At 40.2% G+C, this 18,133-nt stretch overlaps 1 protein-coding gene across 4 annotated transcripts in view; it reads left to right on the top strand.

Annotated features, from left to right (window-relative positions):
* Positions 1–18,133, top strand: part of LOC131240284 (2-dehydro-3-deoxyphosphooctonate aldolase) — a 32,528-nt gene that overhangs the window by 2,148 nt on the left and 12,247 nt on the right. For 2 of the 4 annotated variants that reach the window (XM_058238410.1, XM_058238413.1), the window contains 4 exons: positions 5,134–5,207; positions 6,610–6,707; positions 6,821–6,917; positions 14,795–14,860. In XM_058238410.1, coding sequence (XP_058094393.1) covers positions 5,172–5,207; positions 6,610–6,707; positions 6,821–6,917; positions 14,795–14,860 — 297 coding nt within the window. In that variant the 5' untranslated portion in view covers positions 5,134–5,171. Of the gene's footprint in view, positions 1–3,652; positions 3,691–4,466; positions 4,576–5,133; positions 5,208–6,609; positions 6,708–6,820; positions 6,918–14,794; positions 14,861–18,133 lie in introns of those variants that run through there. The other 2 variants (XM_058238411.1, XM_058238412.1) reach the window with 2 other exon arrangements.

Below are 18,133 nucleotides of genomic sequence, written 5' to 3'. Positions count from 1 at the left end.
TGATTTTTTTTTTCTTTCTCTGGCTGAGCACTCTGAATGCTTTGGTTAGCTTTCCAAAGGTTTTTGATTGTTTAATTTTTTTTAACTATTACAATTGTATCGATACCGCTTAATAATAACCCGGTGATTTAGATTAATTTGTCCACCATTTGATGAACATGGGGATATAAATCTTTGATCAGTGATCATGATAGCGAGAAGATTAGATCACGTGTACATGTATAAATGAGGCAAATCAATACACTTCTCTCGTAGTAGGTTACACCAAAGTTCGTGGAGTGGTAGAACACCATACTGGATGCACTCATGAAACCCTAATCCCTCCTTATATATATTATCACATACTAAAAGAGAAAAAGACCTAAAAAGATCCATGGACGCTCACGTGGAAAGGAAGAGGGAAAATAAAGAGAGTACTTTGAGAGAGAGAGAGAGAGAGAGAGAGAGAGAGAGAGAGTGTTGAGAGAGAGAGAGAGAGAGAGAGAGAGAGAGATCTACTCCATCTCCACCATTCTTCTTTCTCCATTCACATGTGTAATCACGTGTGATTCACCTTGTGGACGATGAACACTTACCTCTGACGTAAGGCAATCTCAACTCTCTATATTGGGATAGATCAGGACGAGACCTCATAAGTTTGATGAACTCATTAAAAGCTTATCTAGGACTACAAAAGTTTTGGATCAAGACCATATTTGTGTTTTTTCTCTTCAGCAAACTCTGTGTGACCTAATAAACAAGTTTGGATGGTAAATAACATTATGGTGGGCTCTGAGAAGTTTGTAATGGCATTCAATCACCACATATCCCGTGGTGTGGTCCACTTGATACTTGGATCTGCCTCATTTTTTGACTCGTGTCCTAAAATGAGCTGAAAAAATGGATGGACATTGTGGATAGAACATATACAACATGGTAGAGTCCGCAAGGCTTTTTTAGGAGCACACCCCAATGACGAGGTAGATTGCCCTGCTGTATTTTTTTGTTTTTTTTTAATTTTTAATTTTTAAATTTTTTTTTTATGTTTTTGTTTTTTTTTTTCACGGAGGCCATTTATTTTCAGGTTGGCTGCCCGGGAGCATATTAGGTGTTACCCTTACCCTGACAGCGTGGGCCCACCTTGATGAATATGTTGTATATCCATACGGTTCATCCATTTTTCCAGCCCATTTTAGGATGAGATACCAAAACTTAAGTAGATGCAAATCTCAGGTGGAACACTGGAAACAGTGGTGATTTAACGCAGACATTGATGATTAAAATGGGGTGGATGGTCCCACAGGTAGATATCAGTGATGGGAACAGATTAGGTGAGACTCCGGATCCACCTAGGTGGGTGGGACCTCTGACTATGGGGCCCGCTGTGATGTATTTGACTACATCCATGTTGTTCATCTGTATAGAAAGCTCGTTTTAGGGTATGATCTAAAAAATGAACTAAATCCCAATTACACGCATACCATAGTACCGGAAAAATGAAGTAAATCCAAATTACACGCATACCATAGTACCCGAAGCAACAGTGATTGACCATTAAAAACTTTCCGTGAGCGACCAAAACTTTGGATTAAGATGATATTTGTGTTGTCTTGTCATCTAGGTCATTTTTGACCTTATCAACAGGTTCGATGAAAAATATACATATAGGTGGAATCCATAAAGTTTTTAACGGTGAGATTCAAACATGGACGGTTTCCTGCAATGTGGTTCATTTAAGATTTGAGTCATCTTGAAGGTGTCCTGCGAAGACCAGCGCAGACACGTATTTATTATATCCACACTGTTCATCTATTTGGGGGATCATTTTAAAGCATGAGCTCAAGAATAATGCACAAGCGTGTCATCCCACAAATAACAGTGGAATAATGATTTTCACAATTAAAACATCTATAGGCCCACGTTAATGATTATTTTCCTCCGATCCGTTCGTAAAGTCACACAGATTTAGAAAATGGACAAATATGGTAAGGTTATATGGACGTTCAATCCCACTGCTTTTGAAATTCTATCTTTTACTTTTCGGCATAACCATTGAAATTCTATCTTTCTTAATTTTCGGCATAACTATCCCGACAAGGTAAAATGGAGAGACAGTTTGGATGGGAAGTGTATCCGCTGGTGTACCACACGCTGCTATATAGCAGGTGTATTGATGTCAGTAAATTCTGTGAATCCTATCAAGAGGTATGTGTTATATCTAAACCGTCCATTTTGTGAGCTCGTCATAAGGCCTGACACAAAAACTAAGACAGATGTAACAATCAAGTGAACCACTCTGAAAAAAGTAGTGGGAGATTGAATGTCTACCATTGGAACCCTTTTGGGATTCACAGAAGTTTTGGATTAATATAAAATTTGTTTTTTCTCTTAGTCTAGGTTTATATGACCTTATAAATAGATTGGATGGAGACTAAACGTTACCGTGGGCCTTAGGGTGAAAATCATTATCTCCCCTGCTATTTGCGGTGTTGTGATTCATTTGATCTTTGAATATTATTCATTTTTAGATAGTACCCTGGAATGAACTCTAAAAGACGATAAAAAGTGTGGATATAATAAATACATCATCCTGCGGACATGTAACTTTGATCTCCTTAGCTCGAAGGGCGTCCGCGCTCATCTCCGCCCGACACGTACCTACACCAGCTATATAGTTGGCGTGTGGTTCACCAGCCAATCCGCTTCCCGTTTGATGGGATCCACATAACTTGGTGACGTACCCGCACCAGCCAGGTTTGAGGTGTTGTACACCAGCCCATCCACTGTCGATGCCAGGAACATTCCAACGGCAGTAATTTCCCTACACACATTTTACTTTAGTGCGGCCCACTTGAGTCTTGGGTACTGGTCAATTTTGGTATTAAGTACTTAAATGATCTCAAAAAACGGATGGACGAAGTGAATTTCTCACAAACATCTCATTAGGCCCTACCTAAGTTTCCAGCGCAGGAACTTCCTGCGAAAGGCTTCCGGGGGAAATCCGCGTCCACTTGAGAGCATTTAGCTGGACGCGGATTTCCTGCGAAAGCCTTCCGCAGGAAGTTCCTGCGCTGTAAACTTAGTTGGGGCCCACCGTGATGTCTGTCAGGAATCCACTCCGTCCATCAGTTTTGTGAGTTCATTTTAGGAGAGTGGAAAAAAAATTTTCAGGATCCAAGACTCAAGTGAGCCGTACTAAAGGAAAAGGTGGTTAGGGAAATTCCTACCGTTGAAAACTTTCTGGGGTAGAAAGTGATGTTTACATGCCATCCATACCGTTAATAACGTCATTCCTACTGGGATGAACTGAAAACATAAATATTAGCAGGATTCAAAACTTCTTTTGGCCCACGAATATTTCAACTGTGGACGTTCAATTATCCTGTTTTCGGCCCACTTGAGTATTGGATACGGTTCATTTTTGATCTCATGTACTAAAATATACTCACAAAACGGATGGACGGAGAAGATTTCTCACAAACATCACAGTGGGCCCCACCTGGGTTCCCAGCGCAGGAACTTCCTGCGAAAGGCTTTCGCAGGAAATCCGCGTCCCATTTAGCTCTTCCGTCGGAAAAACAAACGGAGTAGCCAATCCGTTTCCGTTTACTAGCCACGTTTGTACTCGGCCGCGGAAACATCCTCGTTTCTTTGATTTATGAAAGTGGATCCTCCGCAAGAATCCTCCGCAACTATCCGAAAAGAACAGAGGTACGTTTTCCAGCTCATTTCCGTTTGGAATCGGCAGTAGATCTGATGTAATTCTCCGAAATCACGATCGAAACGAACTGCATTTCTATACTACAACTCCAGTCTTTCTAAAGATAATCAAATTCCCGAAACTGATGAAGAAAAAGAAAACAATTTTACATTCTCAGCGAACTCAAGCGAGTAGGCTTTTTTTTATTTCCTTCTTGGGCACTTGACTCAGACACGTGGCAATGTGGCGCACATGTGGGAGATCCAAGCTGTTCATCGGGCGGATCCTACCAAGCAGATGCTGCCTTGGAAATGGGGTCTGTCTGATTGTCGTATGGGATACGCGTATACATTAACTTGGACCGTGGGTCAGTTTGCCTTAAGCATCCGTTCATTGGCCCAACTGATATCAGACTGGGGTGATTTTTCAGGAGAAGGTGGGTGTGATCTGATGAGCGACTTGGATCTTGCACAGATGCGCAGCGCTGAAAAAGCCTACTTGTCAAGTTCAGTTGTAGCATTTCTCAACTTGAATTCCTTCAGATGATCTGTCCTGCTTTATTGTTGTGGTTGTGAGTTACAAATGATCAAACACTAAAGCTGCTTTTCTTCTCACTGTTGAATTTCATTGCAAACTGCATTTCTAATCTCAATTTTTGTCAGAATTCTGATTGAATCCAAAGGAGGGAGATGTATTTTACTTATTGTTTATATAATTTGATGCTTAGCCAAGTAAAATTGATGTTTTACTGTTCAGCACAGCTACCATAGAGGTGGGGCCCTTTTAGGGACTCAAAACATTCATACGGTGGCCTCATCAGAGATGGCAGACCGTGTTGGACTTGCTAACTCTTTAGCACAACTGCCCATGTGGCACTAGCACAACACCCCAACAAGGTTTAAAATATCATCTGAAACCAATACACATTGCCTGATATGTACTGGTATCACCCATGAATTATACAGCCGTATGTACCCGTATCAGCCCCAAATAGCCCACTATAGGGGAAATGTATTCGATATCTGATAAATCGATTTAAAACCTTCCACCTAAGAACTTAGTGAGAATGTAAGAGAACTCTATTGAAAACCAAGAAAATTAATGGGAAAGCTTGTATTGTTCTAATGAATAATGGTTACAACTATGAGGAGTTGAGCAAAAAATGATGTTTTACCTGCTAAGTGCTAACACTTGTTTGTTTCATCTTTAGTGATGTACGTACTAGTAACTTTCATGGTGATTGCTGCAAGCATTGAGAAGTTGAAAGCCAAAGGCTTGTGTTTGTTTCTCTTTCTTATAGTTTTCTTTCTTTTGATGTAGCTGACACAATTTCTTTATAACTCATCATTTCTCATTTTAGCATGTTATCCATCAAAAGGCATTTTCTCTGTGCTTGAAAATTTGTCCCATTTTTGGTTTATATACCTCAAGCATGTAGTTGATTCCTGTTGCAGCCTTACTTGAATTTGAAGCTTGCAAGTGAAACCGAGATATGGATTCCTCGACAGTGCTGTTTAACCAGCTAAAGGTTTGCTTCTTAGTGTTGGCATGTTTCACTGAGTTGTTCCATTCCTTCACATTTTTGTTTGTTTCTTCTTCGTTGTGCTATATTTTGCTTATGGGTATCCATCTTTGTTCTATTTGTTTGCTGATGTTAAAGAAATTAGCTTTTGTGCCATTTCAATTGTTATTTTCCTTGGGGAAGGTGAAATCTTTATTCTTTAGACAGCTATAGATCACATATCTAATTATCTGAAAAGGGTCGGAGTTCATGAAATATGTAGCCTTTGCTTGCCATCATTGGAAGGTTTGGACCCACATAGAAAGTGATAGGACCCTCCACGTTTCATGTAGGCCCCCTATTTCAACAGCCAATAAGAGGCGATAAAAGGGGAGAGTACAGTTCAGGTCTTTTATAATTACTGCTGAGCTTTTTGAGAAAAGAAATGCCTGTAGTGTAATTCCTATTACGACTTTTCGATTGACATCTACAATTATTTGAAAGTAGAAGCAACCCTTGACATTCAGCCAATAAGAGGCGATAAAAGGGGAGAAGTACAGTTCAGGTCTTTTATAATTACTGCTTAGCTTTTCGAGAAAAGGAATGCTTGTAGTGTAATTCTTATTATGACTTTTCGATTGACATCGACAATTATTTGAAAGTAGAAGCAACCCTTGACATTCTGATAAGGACATCAATACAGATATGGATATAAAGAGCAGGGGATACAGTCTGCATTTCCTTAAATCTATGACCTACAGATGCAAGTATCCATGATACTTTAATACCAGGACAAATTACTGGGAATTTAATGATAGTAATACAACAGGATACGTTTCAACCCCCTATCTTACGAATATCCATGAAGCATCCGGTATCAGTATTGGTAATGTTTCAACACAATTTGATGCTGCCAGTATATATGGACGTGAAAGTAGCTGGAAATCTGAGGAGAGGAATGGGGGATGGCATCACTTCTTCACATGCACGATTAAAAAAACCTCAAAGCACCGACACGATGTGCTCTAAATGCTGCATTTGGCTAGGATGTTTTTGTCATCGATTCACTTCAGTATAGAGCTTATGCCAAAGCTCTATTCACATGATATAATAATTAGTCCGCTTGTACAATGGATTTTAACCTGTTGTTCTTGTTGCAGTCATTGGCAGCTGGAAACATTTTGCAAACATTACAGTTCATCTTGCATGTCATGATTATCACTGAAAACCTTAATCATTTGATTTGCCATTTGTGCTTTTTATCTATATGTTCCTTTTTAAGATCATGTTTCTGTGATGCAATTACACTTAAAAAATAGTCAGTAAACCACCTTTATATCTTTAGTAGGTCCCTTATAAAGAAGTGGGTGACGATGTTTGCATGTAATATTGACATGTATGCTTTTTTGCTTACACCAATTCTGAGCAGGCTGCAGAACCTTTTTTCGTATTAGCAGGCCCCAATGTTATTGAATCTGAGGAGCATATTCTACGGATGGCCAAACATATAAAGAGTATCACCACCAAGTATGTGTCTGGCTAGCAATGCTCGTGCTTAGGTGAAGAAATGTAGTATAAAAATATTGGGGTATTATATGTCAGGTTGCTAATGTAGATATTTTAAACTCCACTTTTTCCAGAGTTGGGTTGCCGCTGGTTTTCAAGTCAAGCTTTGACAAAGCTAACCGCACATCGTCAAAATCATTCCGTGGTCCCGGTATGGCTGAAGGATTGAAGGTAACAATGGTTCTTATCTTGTTAGTGTAGGGAATGTGAATGTGTGTGCATGCGTATTTTATTGTTGTATTGAGCAGTATATGTTTTTCTCATGTCCACACACACACACACAAAAGTTAGTCAATAGGGACTAACACAAATGTTCTTTTTCCTCTTGTTTGTCAGTCTCACTCTCCATCTCTCTTATCTCTCTTTCTTCTTTCTACTCTTTCTACTTGGTATCAGAGAGGGATTCCTGTGCTGATTGAAGATCTTTTTGGTGGGGCTCATAATTTTTGTCATTGTCTGTATGGGTGGCGTTAGTGGTGTATGATCGAATGGCCCCATGGTGGTAGAAAAGTATGAGATCTGGAAAAGCATGACCTTAGAAGATCTATTGTGATTTTTATGAGATTTCTTGGTAAGTTTTTGGAGTTCTAGCCAAAACAGAAGAAGTCTGGAAAGACTGCCGATTCCTGTTTTTCTCTCCACAAATTTTCTTGTATTGGTTTTTCATTGGGGTTTGCTGAGGTTTGGGGTTTCCCATCTATTAGAACAAGTATCACATTGATTAGGTGAGATTTGAGGAAGTTATGAGGTATTTTGTGAGGAAAAATGGTTGTACAACCCTGTCTTAGGTATTTTCTTACTGTTTCTGATGCCATTTCCTCAAATGGGGCTTAGATGTGTGTTAAGATAGTTGCTGCACTTGTACATGTGTTGTTGTGGTCAGCCTTGAGTGGTTCCGGGTAGTTTGGAGTAGTGGGTAGTAGTGTGTATGTAGTTGAGAGTGTGCTTGGGTGGTCTTTAGCAGCTTGGAGTGATTTTTTTGGCAAAATGGAAGGCATATCTTCACATTCAAATGGGGGTTAGTGTACTTGGTAAGTGACAATCCAGGTTGAAAAATTACCCACATTAGATTGATGGTTCGAATTATTAGTCATCATCCTAATCAGACCTTATGTTTATTGGTGGTCGAAAAAATTGGGATACATAGATGGGACTATTCTAGCGCCTAAGAAGTCAAATCCATCTTATGTGGATTGGGAAGCCAATAATGTGATAGATGGGACTATTCCAGCACCTGAGAAGTCAAATCCTTCTTATGTGGATTGGGAAGCCGATAATATGATAAATATCGGATGGTTGTCGCACTCAATGAATGTTGAAATTGGTGATACTTTTGGGTACAGTTAAACTGTTAAAAAATGTGGGATTCTATTGCGGCAGCCTATTCTTAGAAGAAAAATGTAGCTCAGGTTTTTCAGTTAATCCGAAAGATTGCTAACATTTGTCAGGGGCAGAGATCTGAAAGATTGCTAATATTTGTCAGGGGCAGAGATTTTTGGGAGATTATTATACAACACTTGGTGGTTCGTAGTTGGAGTTGGGTCACTATAGACCAATCCGTTCATGTTGTGCTCAGGAGTGACGAGTTGTGATCGAGGAGCAACATATTTTTGATCTTTTTGCAGGCTTAATTCAGAATACAAAACCATTCGGGCCCAAATTCTCAGTTAGGAACCTCAACCTTCACTTGAGACTGCCATCTCTTTACTTCAACAAGAAGAAAGTTGCAGAAAATTTATGATAGATACTACGCTTAGTTCTCATGATCAAGATTTCCCTGCTTAGTTCAAGTATTGGTAGATGGTGCCACGCTTGGCCCGTGATTGTTTTGGATCTGGGGGTTATGGTTTGGGGCAGGGTGATTCTGGTCATGGTGTAAGTCATGGTCAGTCTCATCGTAGTTATGGGGTTATGGATCGTGGTTGTATTGATCTTAGAAGGGGTCTAAGCAATTTATCAAGCAATGAGCTTGACAAGTTAGTTTGTACTCATTGTGGACATCTCAGGCACATTAGAGATACAAGTTGGAATCTGGTGTATTGACCACCGTGCAAGGCACTTGTGGCTACAACTTACTCATTTGACAATATTTGTGATAAATTCCAGAGTTTAAGATCTCCTAGTGGGCAGTTGCCTTCTAATGAAATTGCTGACTTGCATCGTCATCTGGCCCTCCTTGAACCTCTTCCTCTCAGCAATGTCAAATCCATCAGGTACATTAGTTTCTGCGCATTTAGTCTTCACTTCCACTGTCAGTCTGTCCTCAGTCATTGATTCCAGAGCTTTAGATCATATAACTAGTATGACTTCACTGTTTCACGCTTGTCATTATCTTCATCTGACAGTTATGTAAAATTTGCGGATGGCTCTTATACTCATGTTAAAGGGGTCGGAACCATCAATGTGTCACCATCTTTCACTTGTCTTATGTTTTCCATGTCCCCAAATTATCTTGCGACTTATTTTCTGTTAGTTGTCTTATTTGATTTTTTAACTGTTGTGCAATCTTTTTTCATTCTCACTGTGTTTTTTAAGAGCTGACGACTATCCAGAGGATTGGGGTGGATCGTGAGCAAGATGAACTTTATCTTTTTCGACCTTCGGATGATGTTGGATTATCTCTTTAGACCTCAGTTTCATCCTAGTTAGCTACAGATTGGCTTTTGTATTGGCATCGTGCCATCTTGGTCATATACCGATTTGTAGTCTCAAGTTGTTACTCCCTATTTTGTTTATATCTAGAAGTGTGAATGAATTATTCTGTAAGATATGTCAATTGATAAAAACATTGCCGATCATCTAGCTAGTCCTCTATTGCAAAGTGTGATGTCCCTTTCGCTCTTATACACTAATGTTTGGGACTCTTCTCCAGTGCCTTCTGTGTTTGGTTATACATATTGTGTTTCTTTCATAAATGACTGATTGTACTTGAGCTACTTGGGTCTATTTTATGAAATCCAAAGATGAAGTTTTCTCCATCTTTCGAATTCCATAAGATGATTACCAACCAATTCAAAAATCTAGTGTTCTGATCATGGTGGTGAATATATCTCAACTGCCTTTCAAAACTACTTGCTTGGGAAATGGTGTAAAATCTCATGCCACATGTCTTTATACTCCCAAGCAAAATAGAGTGGTTGAGAGAGAATAGACATCTTCTTGAAGTAGCCTGGGCTCTTCTTCTTCAAAAGAATGTTCCAAAAAATTTACAGGCTGATCTTGTGTTAAGCGCCATCCAAGCAACCCTTATTTCCTATTCACCCTAAGGTGTTTGCCTGTGTGTGCTTTGTTCATGTTCCTAGCATCCATTGAGACAAATTAAATGCCAAAGCTATTAAATGTATCTTTTTAGGTTATTATTGTAAAAAAAGGATACAAATGTTATGCCCCTGGCATCATTGTAAAACGGTTTGTCTCGATGGATGTGACCTTTGAAGATATTCCGTATTACTCCTCTCCACATAAGTCTCTCAATTCCCCTCATTAGGAGGAGTCTCCAATGCCTTATTGTTTACCTCTTCCTGTATTTGATTGTTCCTCTCCATATCTAGTATTGAATCTTCAACTCTCTCTCCATCTTATTAGTCTCTTCCTACTCAACAGATTGGTGGCCTTAAAGCATATGTTTAAAGGAATAAACAATGTAATGGCTTTCCCACCATGGCCCCTCTCCACTCAACTGATCTAGACTTAGGTATTACTTCTTTACCCAATCCTTTTTTATTGTCGCATTGCTTTGCACGCAGAAAAGTGTTCATGTACTGCATATTCCCTTGCCAACTTCATTCCATACAATTCTCTTTCACTTTCATATGGATTCTTTCCTATCTCTTTTGTCACAGTTCCTTCGAGCGTTCGTCACGCTTTCAACTACCTTAGTGGAAACATGCCATATTAGAGGAGAGGCATGCCTTGCGGAAAAAAAAATCAAATATGGGATATTGTTAAGTTGCCTCATTGGAAAAAGGCAACTAGATGTAAATGGGGTCTTCACTATCAAACATAAACCAAACGGATATGTTGAGCCGTACAAAGCTTATCTTGTGGCCAAAGGTTTTACTCAGACTCAGGGGGTGGACTTCCATGGGACTTTTGCTCTTGTTCTGAAACTTCATTCTCTGCACGTGTTACTCACCCCGACTGCCAATTTATCATGGCTTCTCCATCAACTTGATGTCAAGAATGACTTTCTCCGTGGGGACTTTAATGCAAATGGAGTTGAGGGGATAGAAATACAAGAAGATCATGGAAGAAGCAGAGAAATGACAGATTTCACTATGGTGAATGGGTATAAGTTTTCCTCCAACCTCACTCTCTAGACAAGAGCCCTCTTAAAAATGGAAGTAAAATGCCAAAAAGTCCCCTACTTCCTCTAGAACCCCCCCCTTTTATAGAAGGCCCAACCAAAGCACTATGAAAATTACCTAGTTACCCCTATTCGCTTCATCAGCATTTCGTGAAATTCAAAAAGGTCCACCATGTTAAAAATAGGCAAGATGTTTAAGCCTTCCGGGAGCTCGATCCGATATGCGTTGTCATTGATTTTCTTCAACACTCGACACGGGTCAACTTTCTTTGGCTTCAACTTGTTGTAGGTGTGGTCGGAAATCGTTCCTTGCGCAAGTACACCATAAACAAATCGCCTTCCGCAAACACCTTGAAATGCTTATGTGTGTTGGCATCTTCTTTGTATATCTTTTTTTTATAGTTTTCTTCCAAACTCTTCCGCACTTGTTCGTGGATGTCATGCATGTTCGTCCCCATGTCCTTCACTTCCTTGCTTGACCCCCCCTCAATCAGTAAATGGGCTAAGTCTAGCACATGATTGGGGATCCTTCCATGAATAACCTTGAAAGGGTTTTCCCATTAGAATGTTGAGCTATTGAATGTGAATGTTGCTTGTGCTAAAACCAAGTCCCATCGTCTTGTTTTGTTCCCTACAATGCTTCTCAAGAAGTTTCCAAGGCTTCTATTTACTACCTCAGTTTGGCCATCCCTTTGGGGGATGATATGCACTACTATATCACAAAGTAATGCCTATCCTCTTTCACAACATCCTCCAAAAATTACTTAAAATTTTTGCGTCTCGGTACAAGGTGATGGACTTCGGTACGCCATGCAAGTGAACAACCTCTTTGAAGAACAATTTAGCAACATGGGTAACATCCATAATCTTCTTGCAAGCAATAAAATGAGCCATCTTTGAGAAACGATCCGCGACGACAAAAATAGAATCCATACCTTGTTGGGTTCTAGGAGGCCCCAACACAAAGTCCTTGCTAATATCAACACAAGGAGGCATAGGAATCAGAAATGGCCTGTAAAGTCTCGTGTTTTGTGCATGCCCCTTCGAAGCTTGGCAAATTCCACGTCTCTTCATGTACCGAGTCATGTCTCATCCATCACACCCAAAGTCCCAAAGTGACCGCTAAGCCCACTGCTAAGCTCCATAATAATAGCCTATCGAAGTGAACAATCCGGAACACATAGTTGGACTCCCTTGAAGAGGAACCCATAATGCAATAGATAGCCATCACATGCCCCATTTTTTGCAATTCTTTACAATTGGGCCAAAGTACGCATATAGATCTTTAAGGCACTCGAATCCAACGACCTCCAAAGCCAAAGTGCAAAGTGAGGGAAATTTGTTACCTTTCTCCTTAGAAGACTTATGTGTTAAATTCCTCTTTCATTGGGCCAAGAATCACCTTCATTGGGGGGTGTGTGAGATAGGGGGGGAGGATCCGGTTCCTCTAGCTGCCTCACAGGTGATGTCACTATGGGCTCGGACTCTTCTTTCGAGAGAAGCCGTAGTGCGATGGCCCTAACTCTCGCGGTGGGAGGTGAAGAAGAGCAAAGGCCCTGACTCTCGCGCAGGGGGGGGGGGGGGGTGCATCCGGTTCCTCTAGCTACCTCACAGGTGATGTCACTATGGTCTCGGACTCTTCTTTCGAGAGAAGCCCTAGTGCGGTGGCCCCGACTCTCGTGGTGGGAGGTGAAGAAGAGCAAAGGGACGAGATGGATGAGACGTAGGACGTTACTCCTCTCCAAGCCACGTCGAGAATTTCGAGGGCCTGTTGTGCACAGGATCGGAGATCTGCCAAGAAGAAGCAACTACGGTAGGCAAACCCAGTGATATTCCCATGTCAACAGAGGTGTTGGATTGGACCAAGGATATTATTAACAGGGTAGGAAGGAAGTTGGGGTTGTCTTTCCAAGCAGTGGGCGACAATGCAGTTGCTATATTCCATCACATAGAGCAGAGGGGAAAGATTATCCACAATCGGTCTTCAAAACGAGCCATCAGAGGGCAGCGAGAGTTATGAGACTTGAAAATTTAGTGAATTAATCCGGTTCCTCTAGATGCCTCATAGGCGATGTCACTATGGTCTCGGGCTCTTCTTTCGAGAGAAGCCCTAGTGCGGTGGCCGTGACTCTCACGGTAGGAGGTGAAGAAGAGCGAAGGGACGAGATGGATGAGACGTTGGACATTACTCCTCACCAAGCCACGTCGGGAATTTTGAGGGCCTATTGTGCACAATATCGGACATCTGCAAAGAAGAAGCAACTACAGCAGGCGAACCCAGTGTGATATTCCCATGTCAGCAGAGGTGTTGGACTGGACTAAGGATATTATTAACGGGGTAGGGAGGAAGTTGGGGTTGTCTTTCCAAGCAAGGGACGACGATGCGGTTTCTCTATTCCATCACATATTGCAGAGGGGAAAGTTTATCCACAATCCGTCTTCAAGATGAGCCATCAGAGGGCAGCGGGAGTTATTGATACTTGAAAGTCCAGTGAATTACAACAACAACAACAAACCAGTAGGGTCGAGTAGGGGCAGGAGGGCAAGGTATGAGACGTTGGACATTACTCCTCTCCAAGCCACGTCAGGAATTTCAAGGGCTTGTTGTGCGCAGGCTCGGAGATCCGCCAAGAAGAAGCAACTACAACAGGCGAACCCAGTGATATTCCCATGTCAGCAGAGGTGTTGGACTGGACTAAGGATATTATTAACAGGGTAGGGAGAAGTTAGGGTTGTCTTTCCAAGCAGGGGACGGCGATGCGGTTGCTCTATTCCATCACATAGAGCAATTGTTGTATTTCTGCGAAGACTGTTTTTCTGATGTTAATATGTGTTTCTATGCGTTTGTGTGTCAAGAGGGACTAACAATCTAACACAAGTATTGCATTTCTCTAAAAAGTCTTCTTTCTCTTCTTCCTCTTCCTCTTCACTCCCACTCTCCATCTTTCTCTTATGTCTCTCTTCTTTTTGCTTTTCCTAATGTTAGCATTAGATGAAATTAATGATCTATTTTGTGTCCCATGTGCAATATGAAAGTGGTATCTTTTGTCCAGTACTATGGTTGAGTGAAAAATATGAATGCCATTTAGTGTAATCATGCAAACATGATATCGATAGAAAGAACCTGTTCTTTCTTTCTTTCTTTTTGGATTAACCAATACAGTGGGACTTGAGCCCACTCCTCCCTCTACGAGGGTGCACTAATCAGCACAACTGACGAGCTGGATGTGAAAAACATGTTCATTCACATGTGATTTTGACACTTTATTAGCTTGATAGGTATCAGCTTTTTGCGCATAATAATCCCTGAATGTACCCAAGAGCAACCCAATCAATGAAGACTCGAACCGGATTCACCCATCCTTTTTGGGCACAGGGACATGAGAGCCAATCCAAGTACTCAACCGCTTTTATCAAATCTGCCTCCAACCACTTTTCAACTTCCATTTCCACTTTCATTTCAAAATCCGGCTCACTTGCTCCCAGTTACGTGTCCTTTTGACCCTTCACCTGTGTGTGTGCGTGCGCGTGCGCGTGTGACTTGCTAACAAAATCGATGGTTAGCAATCAATTTGATGCACTATTAGGGACACTGGCATCTCTGAAAAACTCTAAACAAGTGTCTTGTTTTGTGATTTTTTTGGCTTGCTTAATATACCTAATATGCAGTCCCTATTTTGTCCTTTACATTAGTTCTTCCAGAGACTTGATCATTGTTCTTATTACACTGTCTCAAATGCAGATCCTTGAAAAGGTCAAAACAATGTACGACCTTCCCATAGTGACTGATGTGCATGAGGCTAGCCAGGTAACCCCTTTCTTCTCTTTCTTTATAGACTTGATTGTTCTCTGCAGAGATGTTTTCTTAACAATAGCAGGTGGTGAGGTCAAAGTTATTGCTTAGGTTGTGTAATGTTGTATGCACATTTGCAGTTTTTTAATTGCTTAAGTCAATTTTCTTTTCAACATAATGTTGTATTCACATTTACCTTGACATAATGTTTCTGCTTAGTAGTCAGCGTCCGCTGGTCCCCAGCCTGTTGGGGTGCAAATGGGTTGGGTCAACCCAAGGGTCAATGGACCCAACCTGATAATAAACTGGTTTGGATTTGAAATTGGACCCACCCTGATTATTAAATGGGTCGGTCCAGAACCTCTCAAAGATGTCTTGATCTGCCCCACCGCACTCCTGACCTGACTTTTAAGTGTGGAAGATTTGGATCATCCAAAAATTGACCCGACACATACCCGGCTTGAACTTGATCTAGAACCGAACCTTACAAGTCCATTCAGTTTAAAGGCAATTGAACAATATGTTAATGGATGGGGCATGTGGCTAAAATCTAGACTCGATTATTAAACTGGTCATGTCTAGAATTCTCCTTAACCTGACCCAACCCAACCCATTTGCACCTCTGCCAGCCTGGGTAAGGTAGAGGATGTCAGGTAAGTAGCATGTTATTAAATGTTTGCTAAGCAATAATGCTGATTCCTATTTTAAATCTTGATCATCCTAGGATGTTTGCTGGAAGCGATGCACCCGAACTTGTATTATTAATGAAAGTAACATGCCACAATCTATAAACCCAGCTGTGGTGGAAGTATGGTATTCTCCATAAGTGAGGCACTGGACCGAGTCCCTATTGTAGGGGAAAGTGGGCAACGGTTCATACTCTGGACTGGATGAGTGCAGGTAAAGAAAGGAAGTTCGTATGAGGAAAATTTGTTGCCTTGAAACGTCGGCACTTTGTCAGAGCATAGAATTGGTGGATATAATTGAAAAAGGTAGATTAATATAAATTACCAACAAGAGAGAAAAGGGTGGAAAGGAGCAAAAGCCAAAGAGATTGCCAGTGGATACAAGCTGATGCACATGAGAAAGGATAATATTAGAAATGGGGTAGGGATGGTTGTAGACAAATACTTTTAATGATGAAATTATGGGAGTTAAAGGGAATGGCTTGTAAGTTACAAGCTTATGACAGTTGAGATGGTTTTGGATGAGGTGATAATTAACATCATTAGTGCGTTTATACTTTAGGCGAGGCAGGGAAAAAGTATTAAGAAACAGTTCTAGGAGTTGGAGGTAATTGATGGCTAATGCTAGGATTGCCAGACAGAGAATATTTATAGGTGACAACTACAAGACCATGTTGTTAGCAGCGGGTATGATAGTTTACATGCAGGATATGGGTTCAGAGAAAGAAATGAGTCAGGAGAAGCAATCCTTGGGTGGTTTGACACACATATGTATGAGGTGGAAATAGTGATGTGTTTTAAAAAGAGGGATGGCATTTGGTGACTTTCAGGAGTGGACCATACTTACCAGAAATTGTCTTTTTCTTTGCTTGAAGGGCAAAGCCATCATCATGCAGGAATTATGAAGTCATACCACCTGGTCATATGACCACACATGTAGACTACTGGTCTTGGATATGTGTATTAAGAACTGAAAGAAAGGAAGCAAAGAGCCAACGACAGAAGAGGATCAGATGATGGAGTCCAAAAGGAGAAAGAATTGGTGTTATTTTGGAAAAAAAAAGTGATAGAATAAAGCAAATGGAATTTGGAAGTATAAATGAAAGAAATATGGTTGGATATAAAGTGGTGAAAGACATGCTTGGAGGATTTAAAGGCCAAAATCACATATATAAAGAAACATAGAGGTGGGGATGTGTTATAGAGGGTCCTGCTGTAAGGATTGATATAGAACTAAAAGTGAAGAAGACCTTTAAAGATGTAAAATTTCTGAAAGGGAAGTGAAGAAGTAAGGCCAAATATAAGCCATGATGATTTATAAGATAGGTTAAGATGTAGAAAGGGCGAGAAAAACAAATAGAAACTAGCAAAACTGAGGGAGCGGAAAAGTAGAGAGATAATTCATGTAAGATGCTTTAAAGGGTGAGGGCCAGAGGGTCCTAGTGAAAATTTGTCAGATCAGCTAAAGATGGAGAAATTTCTTTTGGAAGTTGTTGAATAAAGATTGGTCATGAAGATAGAATTATGAGGAGCCTCAGACTCTAGGGGTTGGGAAGGCATGCATGTTATTGCAAATTTCTAGCAAGGAAAGTAAACCTGTTGAGGATGTGGAAAAGAAAGGTTTGCAGGGACATTTGATATGCCAGAGGTGTGGAAGATTCTTGGTGAAAGTGAAACTAGACTGGTTTTGTTAACTAGTCTTTTTAATAAAATTTTGTAGCAAAGAAAATGCTTGATGAGTGGAGAAAAGCATCATGATATTTACAAGAACAAAGAGAAATAAGAGAAATAAGGATATCAAAAAATCAGTTTAGCTTCATGCCAAGGAGATCAACAATCTAAGCTATTTTTCTATGTAGACAATTGATGAAAAAAGTATGGAGAAAGGGAAGAATATTTGCATAGTTTTATAGATCTGGATAAACCAAAAGTTAAAGAGTACCTAGGGATATGTGGTGGGGTGATGAGGAAAGAGGCCTCAAGAAGATATATCAACATCTATGAAGACAAGTATAGGCTATTGTTATAGGTAGTGTTCGAAATATCGGTATCGCATCCTTGGGATGCATATACGTATTAATTATCGCACGGGATATATCGATTGTATTGGGTAATTTATCACACTTTTTGGGAAACATGGGGGAAATAGTTGAATTTTTCAATAAAACTTCAGCAATTGTTAAAAAAAACCTTATACACACTTTTAAATTATAGCATATGAAAAAAGAAGTGTACATAATAGGTTTCCTTTGTATAAGGTCCTAAGCTATGCTCTGTCTGATTGAACTAATGCAACTATATTCAAATTGAATGCATAACATTTAGAGTGTACGTGATGATCATTTCATCAAACACTGCTAAATACTTTGAAATTAGTCTTAATTGACATCTAGTTGAAGGGAAATTTCGAGAAAAAAATAATAATTTAATAATTTTTTATTAAAAAATGTTTTTTATTTTTTGAAAATTTACAAGGACTTAACAAATCAGTAGATCAGCCCTCATACATGCTTGATTTCATGTTTGCATTACAACATTGTAAGCAATTTGGGAGAAATTGGGAAAATTTTGAATTTTCCCCAAAATTCCCCAAATCCGACCA

Source organism: Magnolia sinica, chromosome 3 (genome assembly GCF_029962835.1).
Source record: "Magnolia sinica isolate HGM2019 chromosome 3, MsV1, whole genome shotgun sequence".
NCBI classification, from domain to species: Eukaryota; Viridiplantae; Streptophyta; class Magnoliopsida; order Magnoliales; family Magnoliaceae; genus Magnolia; species Magnolia sinica.
Note: the sequence above shows the minus strand (reverse complement) of the source record. Positions and strands in the feature narration are given on the sequence as shown.